A 14,749-nucleotide genomic window follows, 5' to 3' on the forward strand; every position below is an offset into this window, starting at 1 on the left:
TGTGTGTGTGTGTCTGTGTGAGAGAGTGTGGGTGTGGGGGACATGGGAAATTACGCACTTCTTCATTGTATTGGTGTTTGGAGGAAAAGCCCTATTGAAGCTCTCCCTCCTTCCTTCTCACCTCTCTTCCTCCCTCTCTTAACTCTCTCCTCCCTTTTCCATCCCTCCATCACTTCCTGCCTCATCTTTCTTTTCCTAGCCACCCCTTCCCCCATCTCCGCTTGCTATTTTTTCCTTCTTAGTCAACCTTCTTGCTTCCCTCTCTCCATCTCAACCTGTAACTATAATGTTTTCTGGCAATTCCTCTCCCTTCTTTTTCCTCCTGTCGGTTTCTCTCAGGCTTTTGGGGAAAGCAGGGGCAGGAAGCAGCTTGGCCCTCAGACAATGGAACACATCAAAAAGCAGCACCAGCCTCACCAACTTCACACACACACACTCACACACTCACTCACACACTCACACACTCACACACTCACACACTCACACACTCACACACACACACACACACACAGAGCAAGACAAACAGGACATTCCAGCTGCCGGCTGCACCGGATTCCTCGCCTTGGCTAATCTGAAACGGAGGAGAGTGAGACTGGGAGTGGAGTGGAGCAGGGAGGCAGGGTGAGAACAGTGTGTGAGGGAAAGAGCAGGGGAGATGGAGAGAGAGAGTGCCAAGCAGAGGGCTAGAAGTAGAAACAGATACAGAGAGGGAGGGAGAGAGAGAAATAAATGCTGGGGAGCAAAAAGGGGAAATTTGACAGTGTGAGATTAGAGAAGGTGAAGCACGACTGAAAATGTGAAGAGTAAAACAGTAATTTGTTAGTGCAGAACCAATGTTTGAATACCGCTGTGTCCTCGTGTTGTCCAACAAAGCATATTTGTTGAAGCATGCACACAAATTATGATATGCAAATGCTTTGATAGGATACAGAGTACCTGCCAAGGGACAGAAGACGGAATGTAATTTTTTTTTTAAACGTTTGACATTAATGTTTTGTACAAATACATTTTATTTTGGAAAGGATTTTTAAATTTGTGTCACCAGTGTTTTGATAATGAATGTGTGTTTAAAGGTGGAGTATGTAATTCTAATCCAATACACATATTTTTGTGAAATGTGTGCTCTGTGTGTGCATTGAAAAAAATCTCATCCTCTCTGCATGTTAACTAATCAACTGTAGCGACAGATTGCAAAACCCATCACTGAGCTAAGTAGGCATGCATGATATGCATTTTTATGTCAGCTGATACGCTAACTGAAGAACTGTTTATATAAATATAATAATTATTACTAATATCGGCCAATAATTTACTGTAATTGAATTATTGGGATAATTTATAATAATATAAATGTCCTATTATCGGACGATCATTTATCTGTCCTGACAATTATTGTGTATCCTTAGAGCTAACATTAGTTACATTACTGGCTGGGTCGTTGTTCACTCTATATCACAGCAAAAACAACAACAACGAAAGGAGGTAAAATAAGGTAGAGTTCAAAAAGTTCAAGACCTTTATTTTTCCCGAGGGGCAATTGATTTGGCCACATTACCAATAAAAAAGTACAAGGTACAAGTACAAGGTCAAGTATGCATTAGTGACAACAGGCATGGTGGAGATGTGCTCATGTTAACCATACTTCACAGAGATGAGCAGAGAAAGAGCAGAGGGTATGAAAGAGAATTTATATGTTAGTTTTGTCTAGTGGTAGAAGGTGGAGGTAGTAGAGAGAAGAAGAGGCCGGTATAACGTGGAAAGAAGTGAGGAGAGAAAGGGGGAAATGAGAGAGAAATGCTGAGAAAGAACAGTTTTTGTAGGTTTGCTGTCCACCATGAAGGGCATTCCTCTCCCTGGTCTTTTTGGTAGATGGCAAACAAGCTAGCTAAAGAGGCTGTTTGAACATATAGACCGTTTTAACAAACATGGGTGGATACACGCTCCGTCTACGAGACAAACCTTAGTTCCTCAGAGACTGTTTCAATATACAGATTGCACAACACAGGTGCTCGCGCTGTCCTGTGTTGAAGAGAACTACACAACTGTAAAAGAAGTATATGACAGGCAGTCATGGATGATACTAGATAGATATGATACGTGTTACGATACAGGAGTTACAATTCAATACATGGCAATACTTTAACTAAGGAGATATATTTAGATTTTTTTGAATCAAATTTTAGAAAAACAGTCAAAGAACACACCACCACATGCATAAAAGTTTTTTTATGCAAACAGAACAGGGGGATCTGCATTTGATCAAAGTCCCTGTAAAATCTTAGCCCCCAGTTTACGTCTACAACATTGCTATCTAGCCGTTGGGGATTTGAACACAACAATGTATAGTGCTTTTGATAATGGATACAATATCACAAAACAAAGTATTGCATATATATATATATATATATATATATATATACATATACACTCCCTGAAGCTACCTATGTATCTAGGCTATTTAACTGAATCTTTGTTTTACACCAACATAATATGGCACACCTACATTGTGTGATTGGCTGTGCTCGCATACAAAATAAGCTATCATAGGGAAAGCTAGAGGCAGCCCCTTTTGAATAATTCCTAGATCTATAATTAAAGGTCATGAAAAAAAAAAAAACAACATATACACATATTCATCTGCCTTTCTAAGTACTATGAGAAACCGCAGTGGTGTCTGAACAACAAATTCACACAGCAGCATGCACACACACACACGCAGATACATATCATGCATTCACCCGCACAGACAGGTGTCATTGCGCTGCTATGCTATCCTGGGGCCAACTAGACTGTGGGAAAAAAGAGCAGGCATGATTTCTTAAAAGACCAGATGCGTAGTGAGTGATGGCTCATCTTCTTCCTTATCTATCCATGTGTGTGAATGTGTACGTGTGTGAATGTGTACGTGTGTGTACCTGCTATCTGCATTTAACCACTACTTTCAGTGGAATCATATTGGGATGATATGATCTTATGATGTTATTCAGTTGCACATGAAGAGGTTGGTCTCATGTATATGACACTGTTACACAGTTGACTGCTTTGAACATCAGTTTGATTATTATATAATTATTATTATTATATATGACTTTAAATATATTTGCAATGGCACAATTTGTCCTTATGGGAAGTTAACCCTATCCATATCATGAGAGGGATTTCATCCAGGTTTAATTATTTGCTTTCCTATTATTTATCCAGTACATCTGCATATAATATTTACTCTTGCAAAGGACTTCTCAATTCTTGTGAGACACTCTTTCCCCTTTAATTGACTTCTCTATGAAATCCAGTGTGTTCCAGTGAAGCGTATACAGGAGTGCCTTTATATGTCTGAGGAACAATAACTCAATGAGTCAACATCTCATTCCAGTAAGTCATCTCCACAGAAAACGCAGAGTAGCAAAACAAAAGCTTAATATCTGTGCTCATGTCTTACTTGCTCATTCATTCATTCATAACCTCACACCTTGGTATGATACAACCATCACAATGGCCAGTCCCGATTTGGCTCCCTTACGGACAGGCAGAAAGACAGACACGGCAACATCGCGTCGCCCCTCAAGACGAAGAACAAACAGGGGAGACGGACACACAGGTTGTGCATCATTTACCCATAACTGCACCCAACAACTGTCTACATGAGTGTATGAGTGCCCTGTGTGATGCATGTGTGAACACTTTCTCCCAGTGTGTGTGTATATTCAATTATAGCACTTTCTCAAACCGTCTGTGTGAGCCCTCGCCACACACAGTGGGAAATATTTGGGATGGTTTCCCTCGGAATGTCTTGGCGTGCCTATGGAATGCCCCCCCCCCCCCCCCACTTCACTGTCTCCTCCTCCGCCCCTCTCTCACTGTCGCTCCCCTCTCGTCTCCGGAGAGGGGAGGGAGAGTGGGAAAAAAACGGTGGGACGCACAAATTTCACCTCCTGTTTTGTCACCACGAAGAACGGTACATGCACAGAAGATGGCACCACAAATACAGAAGAAACCACAGGGATCAAACAAACACACGCAATTTGAACAAGTTTGTAAAAAGGTGAGAATGTGCGTTCCGGTTGCAGAGCTTGCGTGCAACACTGAAACTGTGCATATTTGTGGCTATCTATCTCCAACCCTGTGTGCATTTAAAACATAACAAATATAAATTAAGGTGTGAGAACAAACAAGTCTATAAAAGTTTCTTCTGTTTTCTTCTGGATTTTAACACGTGTACACCCTGATACTGACTAGCCTTCATTCACTCACATATGCACAAACATATACTAAGAGCCTGTGAGGGTAACTTTAAACGTGTCTCAACCTCTCACATTCCTCCTGTTTCTAAGCCCGCGGCTCTCTTTGTAGATCAAAGGACAGACAAGTCTTTCTATCGCCTCGCCCTCCTCCACCCCTCCTCTTCCTTCAGTGCCACCTTTCTCAGACACTCTCTCTTCCTCTCGCTATTCCTCGCTCAACAAACACTCATGTCACTTGCGCGCCAACTGATTATTTCGAACACAATCTCTGAAATGCAGTCTCAACTGCTCCACGTTATATTTGTCTTTCTCCCTATCTTGGACCAACATGCGCCTTCTCATTTGCTTTCACTGCCATTGCCTCTCTCGCCTTTCTCTCTCTCTCTCTCTCTCTCTCTGTCTTTTTACCGCTCTGCCATCACCTCTTTTCTCACTTCTCTCCCTCCCTCTCCTTTTCCTCTCTCTAACCCCCCCCCCCCACCCCTCCCTCTCATGGTGTGGCGGTTCCTGTTGCTCTTGTTTTCACTTCCCCAGTAGTCTGGTGCGTGGGAACCAGCGTTTCTACTGCAACAGTGTCCATGACTGCGTCTGAGTGCATCTGTGACCAAGTCTGAGTGCTCTTAACGGCTGCATGTAAAGGTGCTGAGGTGACTGTGTGTTTGTATGATGGTGTCAATATGTGTTTGTCACTTAGGGATTTTAGGCATGTATGTGTATCACTGTCTATGTGTGAGTGTATGTGTGTGGTTGGTTTCATGTCTATCTCTCAAGATATCTCTGTTATCTCAACATGTCTATAAAAGGCCAGTATGGGACATCTGATGAAACTGCACAACTCAACGGAAGTGTGTGTGAGCTTGTGTGTGAGCGTGTGCGTGTGTGTGTGTGTGTGTGTGTGTGTATATGGAAAGTATAGACGCAGCAGGCATTAGTGGTAGGGATAGGATATAGCTGAATAAGGAAACTCTAAGGGACCCATCGCCAACTCCACCCTCTTACCCAACCCCTTGCAGGAATCCACACAGATGAAATTTAAGGACTACGTGTCAACCTCTTGACACCGTAAAATTTATCAACATTCTTAATATATTTTTGTGGCATTTTGCAGCTAAAGATACATTTTGTTTTACAAATTGATATATTGTGAAAAAAACAATTATTTCTTTTAATTATTTCAAAATAAATGTGTTATACATGTTCCAATAAGATTAATATTTAAACATATCCATTGTATGCTCACATCCCATAGTTTTAATTTGTTCCAGAGGGGACAAATCTGAAAAAATGATCCTTAATAAGTAATGTCACACTGTTTTATTTAAACAAGAATGGTTTTACCGTGTTAGGAGACCTGTTTAGGAGAAACCAAACAGATTCATGTTCTATCACATAAACAACTGAACATTTTTAAACGTTGAAACACGACTACAAACCAGAAATAGGTGCATTTGGATATGTGGTTGGCCTACAGACTATGGATGAAAATAAAAATATATTTACTCAATATTTTAAAGGCTTTCTAAACAATTATTAAATATCTTCCGACATACAGAAATTACTTCAAAATTAACCTGGTTTGACATCTTTACGTGTGAATACAAAAATAAACATTTCTTTCCTATTATTTGTATAAAAGAACACAACACTCAATTTTATGTTGTCGGTTTTCTCTCAGAGCCACACTGATGATAAACCTTTTGTAGATAAATCCATTAAACCCCACAAATAGAGATTTTGAATAATAAAAAAAAATAAAAAACATGTTTTTTCCCTTTTTACCACTTCCTCATTGTACATTGCTGCGTTCGTTACTAATGGGTATGTAGACAAGCGCACACACACCCACACACACACCCACACCCACACACCCACCACCCACCCACACACACACACACACACACACACACACACACACCCACACCCACACACACACACACACACACACACACACACACACACACACACACACACACACACACACACACACACACACACACACACACAGGCCCTTCTACATCTCCCTTTCCCTCTTGGGGTCTCCATGGTGGACACACATTCCTATGCCTCTAAAATCTGTGTTGGGCCTATTGATACACAGAGACAAACATTAACCCTTTCCCTGCACATTCGACACATGTATTTATTTTTTTTTAACTTCTCTTTCCTCATGACATCCATCAGTGGTGTATGTGTATGAGGGAGAAACACAGAGAGACAAAGGGAGAGAAACTAACCCATCCACTGATAATCAGAGAGCTTTACAATCAGATAACAAAGGGGTTAACTTCGCCTGGGTGGGCCACGGAGAAACCCCCAGGGTGAAACTCTCTCTAACTCACTCACACACACAAAATCATGCTCACCTTAATTCGGAATTAATTAATTTCAGTAAAATATTTAAGTATTTAAACAGTAATCAACTACATTTTAATATCAACCACTTATTGTATTTTATAACCTGCATCCTTAAGGTGCTGGAATACTCCCATTTATTGTTAGTCCTTAACTTAAGAAATTACACTTTCAGATAATAATCTTCTAAATGTGTAATGTGCTGTAATTCCCATTCATTCTTTTAAAAACAGGTTTAAATTAGGTTAAGGGAGAGACAGTTATTCCCTGGCTGAGGTTGTAAAAATTACCCACATGCTGGAACAAAGGTGAGAGATAAATCGGAAAGGTAGGTACCATTTGGCCACTGGTCGTTCAGGCAGATTTGTTTTGGTGTGTGTGTTTGTGTCTTCATCATATCATCAAGACAGGAGGTAACATCAAGGTGGTCCAGGTTTTTCTAACATCTTGGGGCCTGGGACAAATGCACCCAGTAGTGTATCTCGACACATTTAGGGCCCCCTACCAGGAACAGGCCAGAACACCCAAGTTTAGAAACTTGCTCAGCAAAGATACCCCTCTCACACAAAGACAAACATTGTAGCACACAGACAGGTTTCCCTAAACAGCCACCCATGGAGATATCTACAGGTCAGGTACCGTAAATCCGACAATGATCGGTTAAACTAACAGACATCTTTTCCAGGGTCCACAAACATGTTTCAAACATTGCAAGTAAGTAATATTTCTGAAACTGAGGTAAAGAAGAATATGATACTGAAACGTTTTTTAAGAACATAAGAACTGAAACATATTTAGTTTCATTTCTCATCCAGGTTCAGCTCCTTCTCCTGGTTCCTAGTGGTTAAATTGCCTTCCAACTCATTCCGCCTAATGTTGAATTCTTCCTGCGGAATGATTTCCCCTTCAGTCCATCCATCCCTCCATTTTCCAGCACCTGTACAAGGCAGTAGTTGCATCTCAGACATCCTTCTCCTCGGCCACATCCTCCAGCTCCTCCTGGGGTCCCCAAGGTATTCCAAGGCTATAGGGGATATGTAATCCCTTTCAGTGTCTCCTTTATCAGCCTCACTGGTTGTCCACTATTCAGAAGGTTGGCGGTTTGACCCCCGGCTCCTCCTACTGCAGGTTGATGTGACCTTGAGCAAGACACTGAACCCCAAAGTGTTCCAGATCCTGTGCATCACTGTATGAATGTGGCACTTTGAGTGGTCGGGAAGACTAGAAAGGCGCTATACAAGTACAGTCTTTTTACCATTTTACATGTTAAGAACATTTCCACAGGGAGACAACCAGGGAAGATGCTAATAATACCTTTTAACAGTCATAACTAGCCACCCTCATCGTGAAGGTGTGGCATTTCAACTTCAAGCTCCTTTCGAATGTCAGAGTTCCTCATCTTTTCAGTAAAAGTGAGCCAATTGTGGCTGCTTGTGTCTGAAACCTCACTCAAGTACAACACCCAGATTACTGCCAATGCCATACCAATCATCTTGACAAACTCTCACTCCATCTTAATCTCACTCATGAACAACCTTGCTCTGAGGTAAAAACTCCACCATTCTCTACCCTTGGGCAACACTGGAAAAGGAGAACCAATAGCTTAGTTCCAGAGTGAATGCTGCATGTAGAGGTGAGCCAAACTATATCAAGTTTGTGTACCTTCACCTCTTGCACTAGCTTCAACTCCTTCCCCAACAGAGAAGTGACATTCCATGTCCAAAGGGCCTGTTTTTATAGCCAGAAGTGTTGCATGTCAAGGCCCCCACCTTTGACCCCACACTGACAACTTACATTTTCTCACAATAGTAAAATAAAGTTTTACTTTTAAAGCCTTTCTTCTCCATTCCCTCTTATCATATATTTATTTCTTCCCCTTTTTCTCAGAATTACATAAAACACCACAGCCACCACAGGCTTTGTTCTCATTAATTCAGGAACCTAACCAGTTCTGCAGTGTTTTATAACCACAGAAATATTGCCTGGGTATTCACATTGCTTGTACTTCTGACTAATAGAGGAACTCTCTTTTTTTCCCTCTTTCTCATTGGAAGTTGTTGTGTATAAAAGCATCAGCTAATTTAGAAATGTAGTCCATGGCACGTAAAAAGTTGGAAATATGGTTATTTTTAATTGTATGTAATTTTCCTTCAATCAGCATTTGCCTCTTTCACTCCAGCTGTCTATCATCCTCTTCCTTCCTATTCTATTCTACTTCAACTTATACAGTGTATGACTCTCTGTGCTCGCTGTACTGACTATTTGTATGTATTAATAATCACTGACATTATTTTACATATTTATAATTGTATTATAAAGTAGAACGCCAAATAACTCAGTTTATACACAGTTTAAACCAGCATGAATGTTCTTACCTGGCAGCGGCTGAATATATCACTGGGAGTGGGCTGGACATTGAAGTGTCTGAGGACTCGAACAGCCTGGTCTCTGGCCTTTTCCGAACAGTCGAGGGACAGACAGCGACCCTCACCTACCTGGGACCGTAACTATATGGGACGAGATGGGAAAGACAACATGTCACACACACACACACACACACACACAAAAATGCATTGTGACTTTATATTTTATGATATGTTCATGAGTTTACATTAGTTAGTACTTACAGTTTGGAACGGTTGCCCACAGGTGAGTATGACACGGCCTTCAGCTTGTGCTAACTGACACAGAACAAAAACACATCAGGACAAAAGCACACAGGAATGCAGTAACGCTATTATTGGTTATCAATAACATGTAGTATTTTGGCTATAGGTTCCTCTTGTGTTTACTGTCTGTATAAAAAGCCACGTGTATGTCCCTAACTAACCTTTCCTGCCACTCTGTGATCATCAGTGTTCTCCAACATGACCACATCGACTCCTAAACAGCGCAGGTACCTCCCGAGTCCCTGCAGCATGTTGTCACACACTACCCGTAACTGCTGGGGGGGCAGAGGGGGGGTGTCTTCTGAAGGCTTCTCGCCACACAGGAGGCCTTTCTCTGTGTCAGAGCAAGGGGGACTGACCCTTTGAGCCCCCTGACATTCCTAAATGGACAGAGACAATAATGTGATACTTAACTGATCCCCACAGGGGGATTTTCTTTTCACTTGCACCATAGTGCAGGGAGGTCAAAGCACAGTGTGAGCTATACAACTGCACCCCTGGAGCTGATAGGAACTGCTGAAGTGCCTTGGTCAAACACGCATTGTCCCTCCCTGCAGGTTGGATGCTCAAACCCAGGTTCTTCAGTTGGAGGTTCTCTTGAAAGCTCACTGGCTATGACAGAACTAAGAACTGTTAAATGTATTAGCACAATAGTTATTAAAAATAGAAAATGGGTCGGTCCTAATTCATGATGGCAGTCTGTGAAGTTAAACACACATCAGATTTCATCCTGCCATTCTGCTGACTGAATGTTCTAAAGTCATGAGCAGAAAAGGATTAAAATTGAACCAATGAAAGGAAAAATCTTCTCCTCAAGGTCCTTGTTTATTCATAACAAAGCCCTGGGAAAGTGTATAGAAATGTTTTTAAGGAAGTGAAATAACAGTTTATGAAGGAGGTCTGAGAGACAAAATTTCCCCACGATTCATCTGTATCTAAAAAAACATGTGTCTGTCTGACATCTGTCAAATAAAACCAGAAAGGAAGAGTACATTTTTCTTTATATTCCGTGAGTTGACCACCTAGAAAATTTGTGACCTGACTCCTGACCTCTTTGCCATGGGCCCGTTTCTCCTTCTGCTTCTTTTCTCCACTCTTCCCTGATTGGCATGAAGAGATGCTGCACAGGTCAGCAGGTAGCCCAAAGTATGCTGGGTTGCTGGAGAGGACGGAGTACACATCCAGCAAACAATAGGCATCTGCCACTAGAAGGAGGATTAAGAAACAAGAGAGAGGAGAGAGAGATTCAGGAAGAGGGTGTGAATATATTGGTTTGCAGTTCAGCAGGGGATAACAAAATAATCTTTGATATTCTATAGCGAGGAGAACAGCGGCCATCTGTCTCCCTGTCATTGTCTGTCTGTGCATGCACAATACCTTACCTGCATATCTAATTTGGCTGATGCGCAGTGGCCGTTTCTCCCAGTTGGACATCTGCTCTGTCTTGTCCAGGGGCCTTCCCAGGACTTGTTGTACCAGCAGACTGAGGCCTTTCTCTGCAGAATCCTCTCCTACCAGCACCTCCTTAGGTCCATTTTGAATCCTCTTGACCTTACCACGCTGGATCTGTAAAAGGCATGATGGACAAATGGTATGGTCGAGTATTTAATATTTCTCCACTAAAACCCCAATTACTTGATTGTAATTACGAAAACTTTATTAACTTTAAAATGTCTAGAATTTGTGACAATGCAAGACTCTAGGCAAGACATTTTTAAACTTTTAAACAGTCCCTCCCATCTAATGTCCTGCCATAACCTCTTTCAACCAGACATTCCTTGTGATCTTCAAAAATATGTCTTGGGTTCCTTACATCCTGCAACATGCAGCCTACTCCACCAGATGGTGAAGCGACCTCATCAGTTACAGACCCATGTTGCCATTCCCACATTCCTATCCACCTCAGAGACTATGAGTTCAGTTACATACAGTATATTTCAGAGAAACTACTGGGCCACAGCTGCAGTATGTACCTGAGTTATGACAGTGAAACCAAACACAGACAAGAGCAGCACTGACTACAGTGATAGCCTACATGTTGCAATCCTCTGGTCCTGTAACCCTGGTTGAATAGGGTATAATATAATATAATATAATATATATAGCCTATATATAAATACCCCTACTAATTAAGGAAGCATGGCGCTCTAATTGTGCATTTCCTAGTGCACTATAACTGTAGGATTTAACTCAGAAGGGATTCATACGAAGTTATGGGAATGACAGAATAATGTTACCTTCTGGTGTATATTAAGAAGATCAAGCACCCCCTCCATCTTCAATGGCTCCTCTAAAAACTGTTGCCAGGTGGCCAAGAGACACTTGAGATCGCCTGACATACCATAGCCTGAATGTAAAGACAGGAGAAATGTTGGAAATGGAAGTACAAACAGAAATGCCTCAGATGAATTTGATTTCATCTTTTTCAAGTCTGTTGCTTACCCAGTTTAAGAACATTTCTCCCAGAGAAGAAGCTTCTGATGAAACTAATAGTGTCTGGGTGTTGACAGAATCCGTTGGCACAGAGGTCTAACAAGAAAACCTGGTCAAAAACTGCAAGCTGTATCAGGGCAACTTGCTGGGTTGAGATACAGCCAAATGTGGGCTGCCACTCCATGTCAACTCCTACTATACCACCTTCCTAGGAAAGGGTAAAGAGAGGGGTGGATAACACAGCAAAACAAAAAATTATTCACCATAAATGCTTTATATAGTAACCCCATTCAACTACTTATTATATATAGAGAGAGAGATTCTCATTAATGGTTGATTTAGAGTGATAAAACCTTTTTTTTTAAATCAAGCATCTACATCTCTGTACCTTTAGAACAATGTTTCGACATCTCTGGAGAGCTTCCGGCGTGTCCACAAAATGAACCTTGTCTTTGGTGAGTGGCACCTGGTAGTATTTCTGACAGTGAGACTGAGACGGCATCCACTCCTCAGTTTGTGCTGAGTCACTCAAATGTATCTGTCTGAGCAGAGGTGAGAAATGTGTGCACATTAAAAGGAGACAATAGCGAGGGGAGAGAAAAAAAAGGAAAAACACAAAGTCAGCTAATACAGATTGTGAGATGATAGAGAACATCAGAGGGATAGAAACTGATCAACAATCATCATATCTCTAGCATCTTTAATTTCTAACAAAAAAAATGAATTCAAAGTCATTTTATTTCACACTCTGTAACAGCTTCAACCCACATTAATATTTAGCCCACACAAGCCAATCATAATAGCTGACTGAATAACAGACAATTCAGTTCAAAAAGGAGTGTCAATAAGACAGCATTAAGCAGCTGTGGCTAATAAAGTGACAACAGAGTGACATGCGATACATGAGAAGGGGATGTGGTGAACAGAACTGAGGCTCCAGGTCGCACTTCAGGGACAACAAGTCTGAGGCTGTAGCTATTTCTCTCCTCAGCATACCAGAAATTGCGTAATCGTATGTGTTTTTATGCACATTCCGTCACTCACTGTAGATCAGGCGGTAGACTCTGCTGCGTTTCCCATACACCATAGGGAAGTCGATTTCTGGGGATGCTGTATCTCAATGACCACTGAGACGCTTTCTGAAGACCACAGTACTTGACCAACATCTCCACCAACTGGATCTGCAGCTCAAGGTCATCTGCCAATACGTACTACGCATACATAATGTACAAAAAAAAAAAATCACACATGCTGCCTTATCCTATTAGTACTAATATACACTATATAACGTACAGTGTATCTCTACACACTGTCAAATGCACGCACACCTACAAGCAACACTTACCTGTACATGGTCACTCCAGTTCTCCTCTGTCATGCTTTTCTAAAAGAAAATAGAGGGTGAAATACAGACAAGAGTATTATTCATTGATTCTGTAACTGGGTAATCTGACTGCAATATTGCCTGTTCCTGTGCCTATTATTTTCACTGTTCCCAGCAGTTCTGTTAACATGGGTAAATTTGTAAAATTATTAGTGTCCATTCCCAATAGTCCTTGCTCCACATGTTCATCCACTGCCATCAATGTTTCATCAGTGTTTGACAGTAACAGTAAGATTGCTTTTGTGAAAGTTCCGGCAATATGCATTTACCAATAAAGTCAGTTGAGTTAATACTTAATCATACCCTTTAGTTTTTTCTCTGAAACTCACAGACCTGAGCCAAAAAGTCCTTTTTTAGAGAACCTTAAATGCCTCCAACTGCTCATGTTTTCAGAAACTAAATCTATCCTTCACCCTAAAATTCCTCTGAGATCTGTTACCGGCTTTTATTGGCTAAAAAGGCGGAATTAATACAATTTTGACAGTGATTAAAGTTGACATATGTGTAACTAAAACGGGAATATGAGATCTGCACAAAAGCATGACATTTTGAATAAACATTTTGAAGGTACTATTAAGCCCCGAAGACACAATGAATGTATGGATGACAACTTGTGCTTCCCTTATTTTTTTACTTGATAAAACCGATTTAACCTAATAAAATAAATAACTCCAGCATTGCTTTAGTGTTAAAACACTGCGTATATCACTGAACAGAAGCACAGATAATTTAATCTTAAGAAATATTTTTGTGGTTAAACAACGTGAGCAAAAACCCATGGGCTATACATTTTTTATAGCAGTGTATGTAAGCCAGCTAGGTTTGTCTGAAAAAAAAAGAAAAAAAAAAGAAAAAATCCGAACTACTCCTTTAAACATTTTTCTGAGAAAGTCTTTTCTTTCTTCTCATATGCATATCATGCTCATTCACAAGTGGCCAAGTCCTCACTCAACTTTCACCTACAAAGGCTAGCTCATACATTACAAAGCCATATAGGTGTAGTATGAAAAAACATATTAATTTGTTGTTGTTTTTTTAACCGAAGGAAGCAGAACTGAACTACACTCTCAATCTGGTCTTTGAAACTAAGGAACTCAGAAACAAATTCTAACAAGTTTAAAGCATGAGGCTTTACATAGGTAAACAGAAATAGGGCTGCAACAATTATTTTCATTATGGATTAATCTTCCAAGTATTTTCACAATTGATTGATTCATCATTTGGTCTATAATCAGAAAACAATGAAAATTGCTTATCACTCAGTCCAAGGTGACATCATCCAATGTCTTATTTTGTCCAACCAACAGTCTAAAACCTAGAAAGATTCAATTTATTCTATTTTACTTTAATCGAATAGGAACAAAAGACAAATTCTCACAGCTAAGAACGAGGAACCATCAAATGTTTGGTATTTCTTACATTAAAAATGACTTAACAATCAGTCGTCAAATTGTTTTGGCTCTGAACAGGAATCAATTAAGAAAGTTGTCTGAAGCACAAACATATTACGCAAAATTACAAAGAATTCAGCCACCAACAATAAACTCGTGTGATAGAGGAAGTGTGAAAAGAGTTTATTTCGGACACCAAACAAGAAAGGATGTGTGTCTTTCAAAGGTATTACCATTATTGTTATTAATTTGTGCTAGATAAAACAAATACAAGTCACT

The 14,749-nt window shown here is 40.5% G+C and overlaps 1 protein-coding gene across 1 annotated transcript in view; it reads right to left on the reverse strand.

Annotated features, from left to right (window-relative positions):
- Positions 1–14,749, reverse strand: part of exd3 (exonuclease 3'-5' domain containing 3) — a 37,663-nt gene that overhangs the window by 16,658 nt on the left and 6,256 nt on the right. The window contains exons 10-19 of the mRNA XM_051412664.1: positions 13,041–13,079; positions 12,740–12,906; positions 12,084–12,237; positions 11,705–11,903; positions 11,500–11,609; positions 10,645–10,828; positions 10,313–10,467; positions 9,424–9,642; positions 9,221–9,274; positions 8,969–9,100 (exon numbers count right to left, since the gene is read on the reverse strand). Of these exons, the coding sequence (XP_051268624.1) occupies positions 8,969–9,100; positions 9,221–9,274; positions 9,424–9,642; positions 10,313–10,467; positions 10,645–10,828; positions 11,500–11,609; positions 11,705–11,903; positions 12,084–12,237; positions 12,740–12,906; positions 13,041–13,079 (1,413 nt within the window). The remainder of the gene's footprint in view (positions 1–8,968; positions 9,101–9,220; positions 9,275–9,423; positions 9,643–10,312; positions 10,468–10,644; positions 10,829–11,499; positions 11,610–11,704; positions 11,904–12,083; positions 12,238–12,739; positions 12,907–13,040; positions 13,080–14,749) is intronic.

The sequence above is a fragment of the Dicentrarchus labrax genome, unplaced genomic scaffold (genome assembly GCF_905237075.1).
Source record: "Dicentrarchus labrax unplaced genomic scaffold, dlabrax2021, whole genome shotgun sequence".
Taxonomy (NCBI): domain Eukaryota; kingdom Metazoa; phylum Chordata; class Actinopteri; family Moronidae; genus Dicentrarchus; species Dicentrarchus labrax.